Source organism: Gracilinanus agilis, chromosome 1 (assembly GCF_016433145.1).
Source record: "Gracilinanus agilis isolate LMUSP501 chromosome 1, AgileGrace, whole genome shotgun sequence".
Taxonomy (NCBI): Eukaryota; Metazoa; Chordata; class Mammalia; order Didelphimorphia; family Didelphidae; genus Gracilinanus; species Gracilinanus agilis.
The window spans coordinates 11,323,614-11,337,334 of NC_058130.1; the positions used below are offsets into that span (position 1 = coordinate 11,323,614).

At 39.9% G+C, this 13,721-nt stretch overlaps 1 protein-coding gene across 1 annotated transcript in view; it reads left to right on the forward strand.

The window, feature by feature from the left end:
* The window catches only part of CACNA2D3 (calcium voltage-gated channel auxiliary subunit alpha2delta 3), an 858,102-nt gene that overhangs the window by 786,945 nt on the left and 57,436 nt on the right, over positions 1-13,721 (forward strand). Inside the window, exon 33 of the mRNA XM_044675448.1 lies at positions 3,455-3,583. Within this exon, the coding sequence (XP_044531383.1) occupies positions 3,455-3,583 (129 nt within the window). The remainder of the gene's footprint in view (positions 1-3,454; positions 3,584-13,721) is intronic.

The window sequence follows — 13,721 nt, forward strand, 5'->3', positions numbered from 1 at the left end:
ATAGTTATATATAATAAATAATATAATAGTCAAATCAACATATATATAACTCTATGTAATTGTGTATATAGTTATATATAATAAATAATATAATAATAATATAATAGTCAAATCAACATATATAACTCTATGTATTGTGTACATAGTTATATATAATAAATAATATAATAATAATATAATAGTCAAATCAGCATATATAACTATATGTAATTAAATATGTAGTTATATATAATAAATAATATAATAGTCAAATCAAGATATATATAACTATATGTAATTATGTATATTGTTATATATAATAAATAATATAATAATATAATAGTCAAATCAACAAAAAGGTTTCTATTATATTTTTTTTTCTAAACCCTTACCCTGTCTTAAAATCAATAGAAGCATTGGTTCCAAAGCAGAGGAGAGGCAAGGCCTGGGCAGCTGAGGTTAAGTGACATGCCCAGGATGACACATCTAGGAAGTGTCTCTGACACTCCAGGCCTGGCATCCTATCCACTAAGCTGCCTATCTGGCCTGTTTCTATTATATTTTGAGGCTCCCCAACTGCTTTACATCTCTGATGTCATTTGAACCTGCAAACAATACAGAATAAAGTGGGTTCTGCAGCTTGTATAATCTCTATATTATAAACAAATTATGTATAAATACTATTATATTTATAAACATATTTTATATTTTTATATAAAACATTATAAAAGCTATATTATAAAAAGTTTGGAGAAATGAAATAAATGTTTGCTGGAGAAATAAAATAATAGTCATCACGTTAATGTCATATGTAAGATTCAAAGCCAGGTTTGAGGTTCTGTAATTCTATCATTTAATTTTGTCATCCTGAGTAAATGGGGACAAATGCTCACATATTTTTCTTTCTCCTTTCATATTTAGCAGCGTTCTTCTCCTAGCAACATCTACGAAAATTTAGGGGACTGGAGCCATCTTGAAGCACTTTTTTTTGTTTTTATTTTTTTGTTTTCCTGCTAGCTTCAGAACTCCTGTCACCCTAGCAGAATCATTTCTGTTGAACTGGATGCCATTTATTCTTGGTTTCCCCAAAGCCATCATATTCTTTTTTGGTGCTTTCTTGATGTGTTAAACCTCTCCCCAAAGAAATCAAACAAATAAATAATTAGGCTATTAAAAGAAATGTTACTGCAAGCCTAATCTAAAGATCTGCTGCTTCTTTAAACCTTTCCCTTCCATCTTAGATTCAATAGCATATATTGGTTCTAAAGCAGAAGAGCAGTAAAGGCTAGGCAATGAGGATTAAGTGACTTTTAACACAGTTAGCAGATTTGAATCCAGGACTTTCTGTCTCTGGGCCTGTAATCTGCTTCTTTTTGATGGTTTTCCATCTACCTAGATGATGGTCTTGGCTCCAGTATTTAATTCATGCCGCACACCTGAGTTTCCCAGAATGTAGGGAAGTCCAAAGGCGACTCTTTGTCTCCATCCCTTCTTCTGGATCTTTTAGAAAGTCAGACACTCTAGATCAGGGGTTCCCAAACATTTTTGGCCTACTGCCCCCTTTCTAGAAAAAATATGACTTAGCCCCCTGGAAGTTAAATTTTTTTTTAAATTTTAATAGCAATTCATAGGAAAGATCAATGCACCTGTGGCCATCACCGCCTCCCTGGATCGCTGCAGCATCCACCAGGGGGCGGTGGCGCCCACTTTGGGAATCACTGCTCTGGATGAATCTCAATGGCCATAATTAGAGGGGGAAATGACGTGCTAAGACATTCAGAAGATCCTGAGTCTAGAGAGAAGTTGTTTTTGCACCTCAGTCTCTATCAATTTCCCAGCTGAGAAGAGAACTGGCCTTGAGGTACTTGGAAGGGAGCAACAAGAGGCGACACTCAATTTTTGTCATACATAGAAAACATGAAACAACACCAAAGAAATAACCCAATGGCTGGTGCTAAAATTAATAATGCCCAAGTTGTGGAAGCTCTGTACACACACGCACACACGCACACACACACACACACACGCACCCCTCCCTGCCCCAAGGTACACGCACATACACCACACATTCACCCAAGCCTTCAGTGCTCAGTTCACTGGCTTGATCTCATCCTTGAAAAGGATTGAAACACAACTTGATAGCTCTGCCTGTCTTTTGAGCCTGGACTTGTTTGAGGCTGTCTGACTTCCTGTGCCCCAATTAGGATAATTCTTCTTCATTTAACAACTAGTTCCATTGAAATTGGTGTACTTATACACATGAAATACCAATGTCCTCCTGGCTTCTCCCAGGCTACACACACCCACATATTTTGGAAAAGCTCCCAAGTTTCCCTCAAGTGAAAAAGGCAATACTCACTATTCAGACAGAGGAATGCTTTTTTTTAAAGGTTTTTTTTTTTTTTCGTTCATTTTTTTGGCGAGGTCTGTAAGCATTTCTGCCTGAAAACTCCCAGGTGCATAGTTGAGGTCAACTCAGTTACTTGTAATGGAATTGGGGTTTAGTTAATACAAAAACCCACGGAATTTATGTAATTTAGGAGTTTAATGCATCTTGCCCCCATAAATCCTGAGAATTTTTCGATTTCTTCGTCATCTTCTTTTGTCCTTCGCAGACATGATCTCCATTAGTGCCAATGAGATGGCAGGAGGGACCCGTCTTGCAGAAGGCAGGCAAGAAGTTGCCTGCCTCACACCTAGGCACTATCTTTTGAGTCCTCCCCTTCCCGGTGGAAAGAGTTCTGAATTACAGTTCTCCATTTTGACTGGAAAGCCCAGTTTAAAAAAAAAAAAAAAAAAAGAAAAGAAAAAGAAAAAGTTCTCCTGCACATGTTTCTGAATTTGCCAAATCCCCACCTGGGCTAAAACTCCGACCTACAAACATGTTGTCTCCATGGTGGGAAGTAAATGCTGAGCCTTGTGTTATCGGGGTGTTAGGGCTATCCGATGGGACGATGGCTACCACGGCCATTCCTTCCGCTAGAAAGGTCTAACCTTCTTTTTCTACACCTGGACCGTGGAAACACAGAGGAGAATATTCACCCGAAAGGGCCTCGGAGAAAGAGCCCCTTCTAATCAAAAGTGAGGAAATTCATGGGGCTGATGATGTGGATGGTTACAGGTCATCCAGGAATTATAAACAATTCATTTTATTATGTAGAGGAAGCCCGTTCCATAATGTATTTTTACCTTTATAGAGTGCTATGTTAATCGCGAGGGAGAATGCCTTCCTTAACGCATACGGGGGCTCCTCTGGAAGGTGGGGGCCGCCAGTTGAAAATTTCCAACTTCGGTCCTCTCCAAACCAGCCCTTCCCCACCTATCGGGCAAGCTGTCCCATTTGCTCGTGGCTGTATTTTGTGTTCTCCTAACTTATCACGACTGGGGAAATGGTTTGGCCTTTTTTGAACGTTATGGTAGCCCTCAAAAGCTCTCGTTTTGTGACTCGTCGTTAATTTGTCGTACCTTGCGAGAGGCCGTGTCTGTTGCTAAGGCAGTTATCTGTGCTTTTCCTCGTGTCTTCTCTCTTGCAGACTGGAAACTTTTTTGGTGAGGTCGAGGGAGCTGTGATGAACAAATTGCTAACAATGGGCTCCTTTAAGAGGTAAGGGTTTTATGGGCCCTGTGCCCCCCGAAAAAAAAAAAGTTTGCCTAAATAAAATAAAACCAACTGAGGTCACATAAAACAAGCCCAGGCCTGACCCTTTGGCTGGCTTCCCCTGGTGTGCATATTCCATCCAGAGGGCCTTGATGTAACCCGATGCCTCTTGCCTGAGTGCAGGGAGTCTTGGAACCTCAGCCCACAATGAGCTTCCTGTTAGCCGAGCAGTTTATTGGAGGCTGATATTGAAGTCAGGGTCTGCAAGGTGATGCCCATTACATCAATTTGAAGCAAGTCACTGGAGAGAACCAGGAAACGTTTTCACTGGGAGAAAGGAAGAGATTTCCCCTCCCCCCCCAAGATGACATTTGGGGGAAAAAAAATAAAGGAAAAAAGAAAGAGTCCAAATGACCAAACTCAAGGGGATGGGATGGGGGGGGGGGAGGGAGCAAAAGAAATAACAGTTTTTCTTAAATCAGTCGACTCTCCTTTTGTCACTCAGCTGGTCATCTCCACAAATATTTTACCTGATGCGAAGGGGAACTCTAGGCAAAATGATGTCTACCTATCTCTAATTGTAGCGATGGAGGACGAAATAACTGCCGGCATTGACCGCCAGTTAATTACGCATTGGCTTTTTCCCCCTAGTGTGTCACTTCCCCTCCATCCCATCAGCAGCTAGGCAGGACTCTCATTAACTCCAAAGGTCATGGGAAAACCGAACCCCCAAATAAACCATTGCTTTGTAACATCTCACTTCCATCTCCTCCGCCTCCCTCCAGTCTACCTCCCAAGAAGAACAGCAACCTTTGAAATGGTGTTTTAATAGGAATATCTGATGTAGTTAAATATATAATAGGAGGAAATATAATGATAGACCTCAAGCTCAAATGGGAGACTCAGAGCCTGCTGGTTGCCAACAAACAGTGGTTTTCCATCTTATTACTCCCCTCGAGTCAAGCGGCAGAGTCATTAGTGGATGGCTTGTGCGATGAGCTATCCCTACTGCCATGAAACCTTTTAAGCCAATCGCCCAAATCAGCTGAGCCGTGCATAAAGAGTCAAAATGTAAATAGAATGACCCAGTTTTGTTGTTTTTTTAAAAAAAATAGAGCGCCAGGGAAAGAAGATTAGATTTGTAGTTAAGGGATTTGTGTTTGAAACCTGGCTCCAGAGCTGATGTTACCTGCTGCCTATGTGGGACTTTGAAGAAATCCCTTCCCCTCTCTGTGTCTCGATTTCCCCATCTATAAAAGGTCTCCAAGGTCTTTTTTGGTTCTACATTGATGATTTCATAATAATAAGCTTCTGGGGCTTCTGAATGCAACTCTTTGGTAAATGATCCTCTAAATGCCTTCCAGTTCATTCTCCAATCCTATTTTTAAAATAAATCTGTTTCTAAGTGTTCTGTTTTGTAAAATGAAAGAGAGGATCACATTAAAATGGACTATGATTTTGATTTTTTTTAAATTTTAAATACTAAGTAACTTACCACTATAGGACACTGTGGGGAGTCTTTTTTGATATAGACTGGGTTACATGATCTCTTCTAAATTCTGAAATTCTATAAATCTGTTAAATAATTGAAAATAGATAAAAGAGCAGATATCACCACAGACTGACTATTCCCTAAGGATTTTTTGACCAAGTGGAGCAATGAACCAAAAAAGAAGACCAGAAGAGAGAGAAACCTGCCTTAGATAACAAAGCAACCATGTCCTTGGTAGGCTCAGGACACAGACGCCAAGTGTAAAACTGGCTTAGAGAATTGCAATGAGATTTGTTCTCTTTGGTACTAATGGTGAGAGCAATGAGAGAAAGTTAACAAACGGGCAGAAGACTCTCTAACGAACAGGAGCATCCCAAAGTGGAATGATGATGGTTACGACTGATGACGGTGATAACTAATGTTTCAGTAGTGACTATTATGTAACTATGTTAAATGCTCTACAAATATAATCTCATTGAATCCTCACAATGTTGGCAGATAGATGCTATTATTCCCATTTTACGGATGATAAAACTGAGGCAAATTGGTCAAGTGAGTTACTCTGGGTTGTACAGATAGTAATTGTCTGAATATGGATTTGAACTCAGGTTTTCCTAACTCTAGACACAGCCTTCCAACCACCATGCCACCTGAGTAGAATGAGGATGCCTCAGGAGGTGTTGGGTTCTACCTCCTTTGGAGGTCTTCAAACAGAGAATAGTAGACCCCTTGTCAAATATGGGAAAGTGGGATTTCCTTTGGAGTATCTGTTGTGATAGATGATGGCTTCTGAGTCCCCTTCCAACTTTCAAACTATGTGATTCTTTTCTGTCAGGTTCCCAGGGGTCTGTGTTTTCTTTTCTTTTTTTTTTTTTTTTCTTTGTTTTCTTCATATTGGAAGGTGGTCCAGATGCCTGAAGAAAACTCTGCCTTTGCATCTAGGGCATGGGCCAATTTAATCTACCTTGAAACTGAAAGGTAGCATTATAGAGGCACAAAGTCTGTCTCAGACACTTTTGAGATGTATAATTGTAGGAAAGTCATTTCCTATTTCTGGGGCTCGGGCAAACATGCCATAAATTCTGTTCCTAACTTTTAGACTCTCATGATGTAAGATGACATCCTCAAGCTGAGGACTTGATAGATTCTTCAGTTATGTTTTACATTAGACTAAACTGTCATCCTTTTGCTTTTCAAGGATCCCACGTTCTACTTGGATATTGAGAAGGAGAATCATTTTATTCAGATCACTCCTATGTTCTTGAGGCACTGAAAGGCTAGTATGGAATATGAATGGAGTCTATGATTTTATTGGTGAAGGGAATTCTCTTGTGAGCAACATTGCTCTCTCAGTGGAGGTTAGCAGCTTCTTTGCAACTCACAGTATGAGTTTTCTAGAATACAGAGAAGTTCAATAAATTGTTCTAATTCACACAACCACTATCTGCCCAATTTAGGTCTTCCAGGATCTCAGACCAGGTAGTTTCTCCATTGAACAGCAGCAGTAATAATAATAATAATAATAACAATAATGATAATAACAACAATAATAGCAATAACAATAATATAAAAATAGGGATTTAAATAGCAATTTCAAGATATCAAAGAACTTTTACTATATTATCACATATGAAACTGTGTGTGGGGATTACCTTAGTTATAATTAGACCCATTTTACACATGAGGAAACTGAGGTCCAGGGAGGCTAAGACCTAGAGTCATAAGGCTAAGAAATATTTGAGGTAGAATTTGAATCTGGTCTTTACTCTAAGTGTCTTTTATTCCTGAAGTCACACTGCCTCCATCCATGTTGTTAAACCCATTTTACAGTTTTTATTGGTAGAAAGTCTGGGTCCAGGAAAAAACAAAAGCACAGAGTAGATTTCATTAATTTACTTGTATCTAACCTGAGAGAATAGACTCAAATGGAAGCCTGCACTTTAACACAGTATTCCTCAATATTTCCCCTCCTCTTCTGTCTTCCCTAGTCTACTGGGGAGCTGTGAATTGGGCTTTGAAAAGATATCCATTCATCCACATAAATACATCCATTTTTTTTCCAGGCTCTCAGAAATCTGGAAGTGGGATAGGCTTCCTGGAACTGCATCTAAGATAAATGCAAATTAATATTATAATTAAATTTGCATTTAAGATAAATGCAAACCTAGATAATAAGCCCACATTGTGATAGGATAATAGCATCCTGATGCTAAAATGTCCCATGGAAAAGTGAAAATAAAACAAATCTCTTTCAGTTAATCAGTTTTCCAAATCTCCGCTGATCTGAGCACACTTTTTCACAACCAAGTTTAGTCAAGTGAACAAACATTTCTTGAAAATTTACTATTTGTGGGTGTAGCTGGGTAGCTCAGTGGATTGAGAGCTAGGCCTAGAGATGGGAGGTCCTAGGTTCAAATCTGACCCTCAGAAATTTCCTAGCTGTGTGACCCTGGGCAAGTCACTTAACCCCCATTGCCTAGTGGGCAGTGATGGGCAACCTTTTGAGCTTGGTGTGTCAAAATTCGCCAAAAAACTGAGCATCACTCGGGTGGTGTGTCACTTCAAGAAAAAAAACATAATTTCACGATATTTATAGTTTAAATAACAAAAATGTAAAATTGTAATATATAACTGTAAATACAGTTATATATTAAATAATAAACCCAAATAGGTAAATGAATATAGGTCGAATTGTCATCTATAGTGCACAGAGCGTCTACACTACACTACAGCAAATGTTTCATCCTAGGCATGTGGCCCTGTCCTTCTCTGTATGCAGCCATGTATCATTGAAAATGACTACACGTGTCAGTGCTGACACATGTGCCATAGATTTGCCATCACTGGTCTAACCCTTACCGATCTTCTGCCTTGGAACCTATACACAGTATTGATTCTAAGATGGAAGATTTAGGGGGGAAAAAAAGTTTACTATTTGCTAGGCATGGAGAGTAAAAAGAGAGGCAAAACCATTCCTTGACCTCAAGGAGCTCACAATCTAATATGGGGGCCAACATACAGATAACTACGTCCAAGCATGTTATCAAGCAGGATGAATGGAAGATAACCTCCAAAGGAAGGCATTAGGGGTAAGAAGGTCCAGGAAAGAAAGTAGGAACTCAATTGTGACTTTAGGAAATCCACAAAACTCAGGAGGCAGAAATAAACAGGTAGAGAGAAGAGCCAGAGAAGGGGGACAAAATGTCTCGAGTTTGGAGATAGAATTGAAGTTCAAGAAACTGCAAGGAGGCTGGTGTCACCGGAACAAAGAGTAAACGGTGGGGAGTCGGGTTTAAGAAACCGAGAAACGTAGGAGAACAGATTATGATTGGTTTTACAAGTCATACATGGACTTGTACATCTGGTCCTGGAGGAATTAGAGGGTCATTGGGTGTTCCCAAGGCTACTCACAGAGGAACATATCATTCCTCAGAATTTCTGGGAGGAAAGTGCTTTTTTAAGCGTAAACCATTACCTGGTTGTGAATGGCTGCTACTGGTGGTGATGCTATTTTTTATTACTGTTACTGTTTTGGTAATTTTCTCATAGAAACCACTTAACGTGATAGCAAACTGGTCACTAGCTTGGTGAGAAACTGTCTGCCTCACCCTTGATTTGAATTAGTTCTGAGCTCCCTTTCCTCTAGTGGCTTCTATTCCTCCTTGTGGGATCAAAGTCTTAGAGCTGAATGGAACCTCGGAGGCCATCCACTCAACACTGTCCCTTTACTAGGGGCTAGCGAGTGGAGCAAGAGCTGGAGGGCTATGTGCAGTTGGCGGGATGCTGGGATGACTCCTCAGAATATCAAGACTGGCTCCATATGCCCAGAGCAATGCCAAGGGACTCACCAAAAGGTTCTAAGCATCAGCGATGGCATCAGGCTGGCAATTGGGACTTTCACTGAGTCAAGCCTCTTCTTCCTCCCCAGGTGCCCACAAAGCTGGGCAACCTACCTGGGCATTCACTTAGAAACCTGTTTTGCCTTAGTGGAATTCCCCTCCTCTTCCCACCCCTCAGCGAATCTTGTCGGGTTTTGAAAAGTTGTCCCTTTCAGACAGAACCTTTTTGAAAATATAAACTCTCAACGCAGTTAAGGATCAGAACCTCCCTCCCACTATTATCTTCCTCTGACCTCCCCCAGAGGAAAAAACACGCCTGTTTTTATGTCAGGAGACTTGCCTTTCCAGTCTCCCCCGATTATATTATATTTTAGAGAAATGCTCTGGAAACAGTGTCGAGAGGGTGTTAACGGAAAAGTCTGTTTTGTTTGGACAGCTTTTCTCCTTTAATGCTGAACTCTCCACCAATTTTTAATACTCAGCCACTCATTTACTGATTGTAATGGCCTTCTTGGCTTCCTATTGGCCTGATCATTTCCCTAGAAATACACATTGTTGAAGAATAATGCTGAGGGGAATGAGAAGGCAGATTGATTTGGACAAGTGTTTTCCCCAGGCCGGGTCCTCTGGTACGGAAGGCTTTTACAGGTTTCAGGTAGACCTCCACTTAAGTAAAGCAGACAGCCTTAAACCCAAATTTATTAAAATATTTTCATAAATAGTTAGCTATTTCTCTTACAGGTAGAGGACGACAATATATTTTATTTGCATACATAGGCCCAGTGGTCCTACTACATGGAGTTGGTCCAATCAAGGGTCAATTCTATTCCCCCTCCGCCCCCCCCCCCCAGCCCAACCAAAGTTATGAAGTCTCTGGCTCAATATATCTATGTGAATAACTAACTATGGATGAATCTTCAAAATATCCTGTTCTAGATCCCATTGGTGTTTAGTCATTTTCCAGTCACATCCAACTCTTCATGACCCCTTTGGGGCTTTCTTGGCAAAGATACTGGAGGCGTTTGCCATTTCCTTCTCCAGCTCATTTTACAGATGATGGAATTGAGGCAAACAGGGTGAAACAACTTGTCTCCAGTCACATAGCTAATAAGTATCTGAGACCAGATTTAAGCTCAGGAAGATGAGTTTTCCTGACTCCAGGACCAGCATTCTATCTGCTACAGCATCTAGCTGCCATGTTTTAGCACTATACCAATGTAAATAAGAGAATTTTCTAGACTCATGGAAGTACCCAAGGCAATGCTGCATATATTGGGTATAGGAAAGCTTTTGCATAAGATCATAGCATTTTGAGCAGGAAAGGAGAAAGCAAGCATCTTATTTGTTCACTCCAGGTTTATGACTAAAACTTTAGCCCCAGAGAAGGAATGAGATCAGTCCAATAGTTCATAACCAGAAAGCAGAAAACTCTAGATTAGGATTCAGATCCTCTAATTCCAGACTCGGGGTTCTTCGTTTGTTTTTGCCAAAATAACTGGCTTCTTCCGAATTCCCCATCCCTATATCCCCTTCTACCTTCCCTAATCTTTTATACTCCCTTCCCTAGATCTTCTACTTCATTCCATCTCCCAGCCCTCTAAGTTCACTTTCTCTGACTTTCCCCCACCTTTTCCTCTCTTTTTCTAACCTCTTTCTTCCTGGATCCTTCTTCCTTCCCTATTTAAGTCACTTCTTTCTTCCTGTCCTCCATAATCACCACCACCCCCAACCCAGGTCCTCCATTGTCTTTTATATGCTACAGAGGACTTTTTTTGTTTAGCACTTCTGAAAAGGGGTGTCAAATGCTATTTATGTTGCTTTCAAATAAAGCCACAGTGTTATTGTTGTCCAATGGAGACAAGGATTAAAGAAATTGTAAATATAAAACCTTCTGTGGCTGTTCCTAACAATCAGTTCTCTTGAGTCAAGTCCATTAACATTAAGCAGTTCTTCAAACCAAAAATACCACTGTTTATTTCTAGTTTTTTTAACTTAACATGAATTAAATAAGTGTGTGTGTAGACATGATAGTCATTGCAACAAGGGCTTGGTAGAGTTCAGTGATCCTGAATGGTGACTTTCTATTTCCCATGTCTTGGGTTTTTTTAAGACACTTCCTCATCTTCTCCAAAAGAGGGCCTCTGATGGGCTTTGGGGGCACTCAGGAATGATCCATAAAATCTCTAGATGCTTTGTGTGGGTGCCCAGAACACGCTGCTCTTCTATGGGATGGGCAGATCTCAGACATCATATCTATCAGTAGGCAGGAATTCATTGAATGGCTACTGGGCTTAAGCTGCAAGGGGCATACAGGATAAGACATGGTGTCTGCCCTCCAGAAATGCTCAGTAGAATTGGACAGGCATGTGAAACAATTAAAAAACAATGCAAGATAATAGATTAAGTATATAATTGGGGGGTTAACCTCAATGACTAACTACAAATGGAATGACTAACTCATGTGGAGAAGGGATTAGACTTCTTCTGCTTGGCCCCAGAGGGTAAAACAGGGATCAATGGGTGGAATTTATAAGGAGGCAGATTTTTGGCTCAAACACGAACTTCCTAATAATTCATATTGTCCAAAGGCCAACAAGAAGCTCCCGCAGGGAGTACTAGGAAAAGCATGAATTCTGATCGAGGCATCTATTGGGTCACTTTCAACTCCCTGCTATCAAAATATACTTTAAAAGTTTGTAGAATATAGTAAATTAAATTGTATAAATATATATGTGTATATATATATATATATACTGCCTACTATATGCCAGGCATTATACTAAGCATTTGGTATTATCTCATTTGAACCTCATGGGAGATGGGTGTCATTATTCTTCTCATTTTATAGAAGAGGAAATTGAAGCAGACAGAAGTCAAGTGACATTGTTAAACAATTAGTAAGTATACGAGGTCAGTTTTGAACTCATCTTGCCAACTCCATTTCCAGTGGTCTATTCAATGAATCATCTACCTGCCTCTGACAGAGGAAGCAGAGATCTCTTAGGATCTGAGAGGCTGCCTATGATAATGTCTGTCCATACAGCATCATTTCCTTAGTGAACCCCATTTGATAATGGAAAAATGAATCATGGGAAATGAAGTCTATTTGCTCATAATGACTGGCTTGATCAGCCCTAACCACAGGAGATCACAGATATGCTACAGATGTCTAGATTCTCATTGTTGGAAGGAACTTCAGAAGGGACACTAGTCCTCTCCTCATCTTGTTTGTTTTAGGGTGCCGTCCAGTTGGACAGTGTCATTCTAAAATACACAAACCAAAATGAACACAATATTCTTAATGTATTCAGATTAGACAATCAGACTGATGAAGGCTTCATCTGGATTGCTTATAACTCACTTGCTAGGATGTGTTTCAGAGATTCCTGATCAGGAGTCAGAAGGTTCAGTGACTATATTTTAGGCTTCGTTACTTCAGATTTACTCTTCTATCATCTGATTCCTTACCAGAGAACAGTGCATCAACCAGGTGACTGCTGACATCATTGTACTTCCCACTTGACTTGGGCTATGAAGTCAATAATGTGGTGTCTAGTACAGTGAAAGAGGGAAACAAAAAACCTCATTATGAATCATCATTCAGGGCTTATATCATCAAAAGCCTAAATATTCAAAGGAACTTCTTTCAGAGAGGGGAAAACTGTGTCAGCACATCCTCACCGACCCTCCCTGTTTTATGTCTCTTCCCTTTCCAAATCCATTGCCCACTAAGTAGCCAAACTGATATTCCCAAATCACAAATCTGACTCTGTCATTTCTCTTCTCAGATATCTCAAATGCAGCATGCTCTTCAACTTTCTTCTCCCTTTTCAGTAATTTCAGAATACTCTTCATCCATTTTCCAACTTGGTAATATTCAATTGGTAGTGATGGACTAAATAGGACATTCTAACTCTTTCCCCATCTTTTTTTACAAGTAGCAGTGACTATGGATATGAATGAAAACATCTAACAAGCATGCACTATGGACTTAACATTAGGTTAAGTATTGAGGATACAAAAGGAATAGCAACACTGGCACACATTCTAGCAATTTACATTCTAAAAGGGGAGGGAAGGAAATATGAAAGGGGGGGACAGCCTCCCTAATGGCTTTCATCTTGGAAGTCATAGGAATGGGGAGTGGAATTTCAGAGCACTTGAATGGCACTCCCTTTGCTAAAGCAATGATGATATTGATTTAATTACAGTTCCCTGGGAAAATGCATCTGTCATGTCCAGAATGGGATCTCTCTTCAAGACTTCCACCTCCTAGAACCCTGAGCTTCCTTCTGAGCTTAGCTTCAGTGACTCTACCATAGGAAGTGATTTGGAATTCCTTGAATTGTTGTTCTGTGTCTCAAAATTATTTTTATATACTTGATTGTTTACTTGTGTACCACGAAGACAGTGAATTCCTTAAGGTTAAGGTCCATTTCTTTTTATTTTTTTTCCTCCTCCTTCCATTGCATAGTATAGTGCTTCACACATGGTGGATACATGATAAATGTTGGTTAAAACATACTGAATTTCCTCACCCAGATATAACACATCCCTTTCGCAGAATTTTACCACATTACCTTTTAATATATGGTTAGAACATTACAAGTACTTAAGAACGTTTTTCTTTTTTCCATTCCTCTCCCCCTTGTTTTCTTTCTTCCTTCATTCTTTTTATTCCTTCTTTCCTAAGTTCCTTCTTTTCTTCCTTCTCTCCATCCCTCCCTCCATCTCCTTCCTTCCTTCCTTCCTTCCTTCCTTCCTTCCTTCCTTCCTTCCTTTCTTCCTTCCTTCTTTCCTTTCTTCCTTCCTT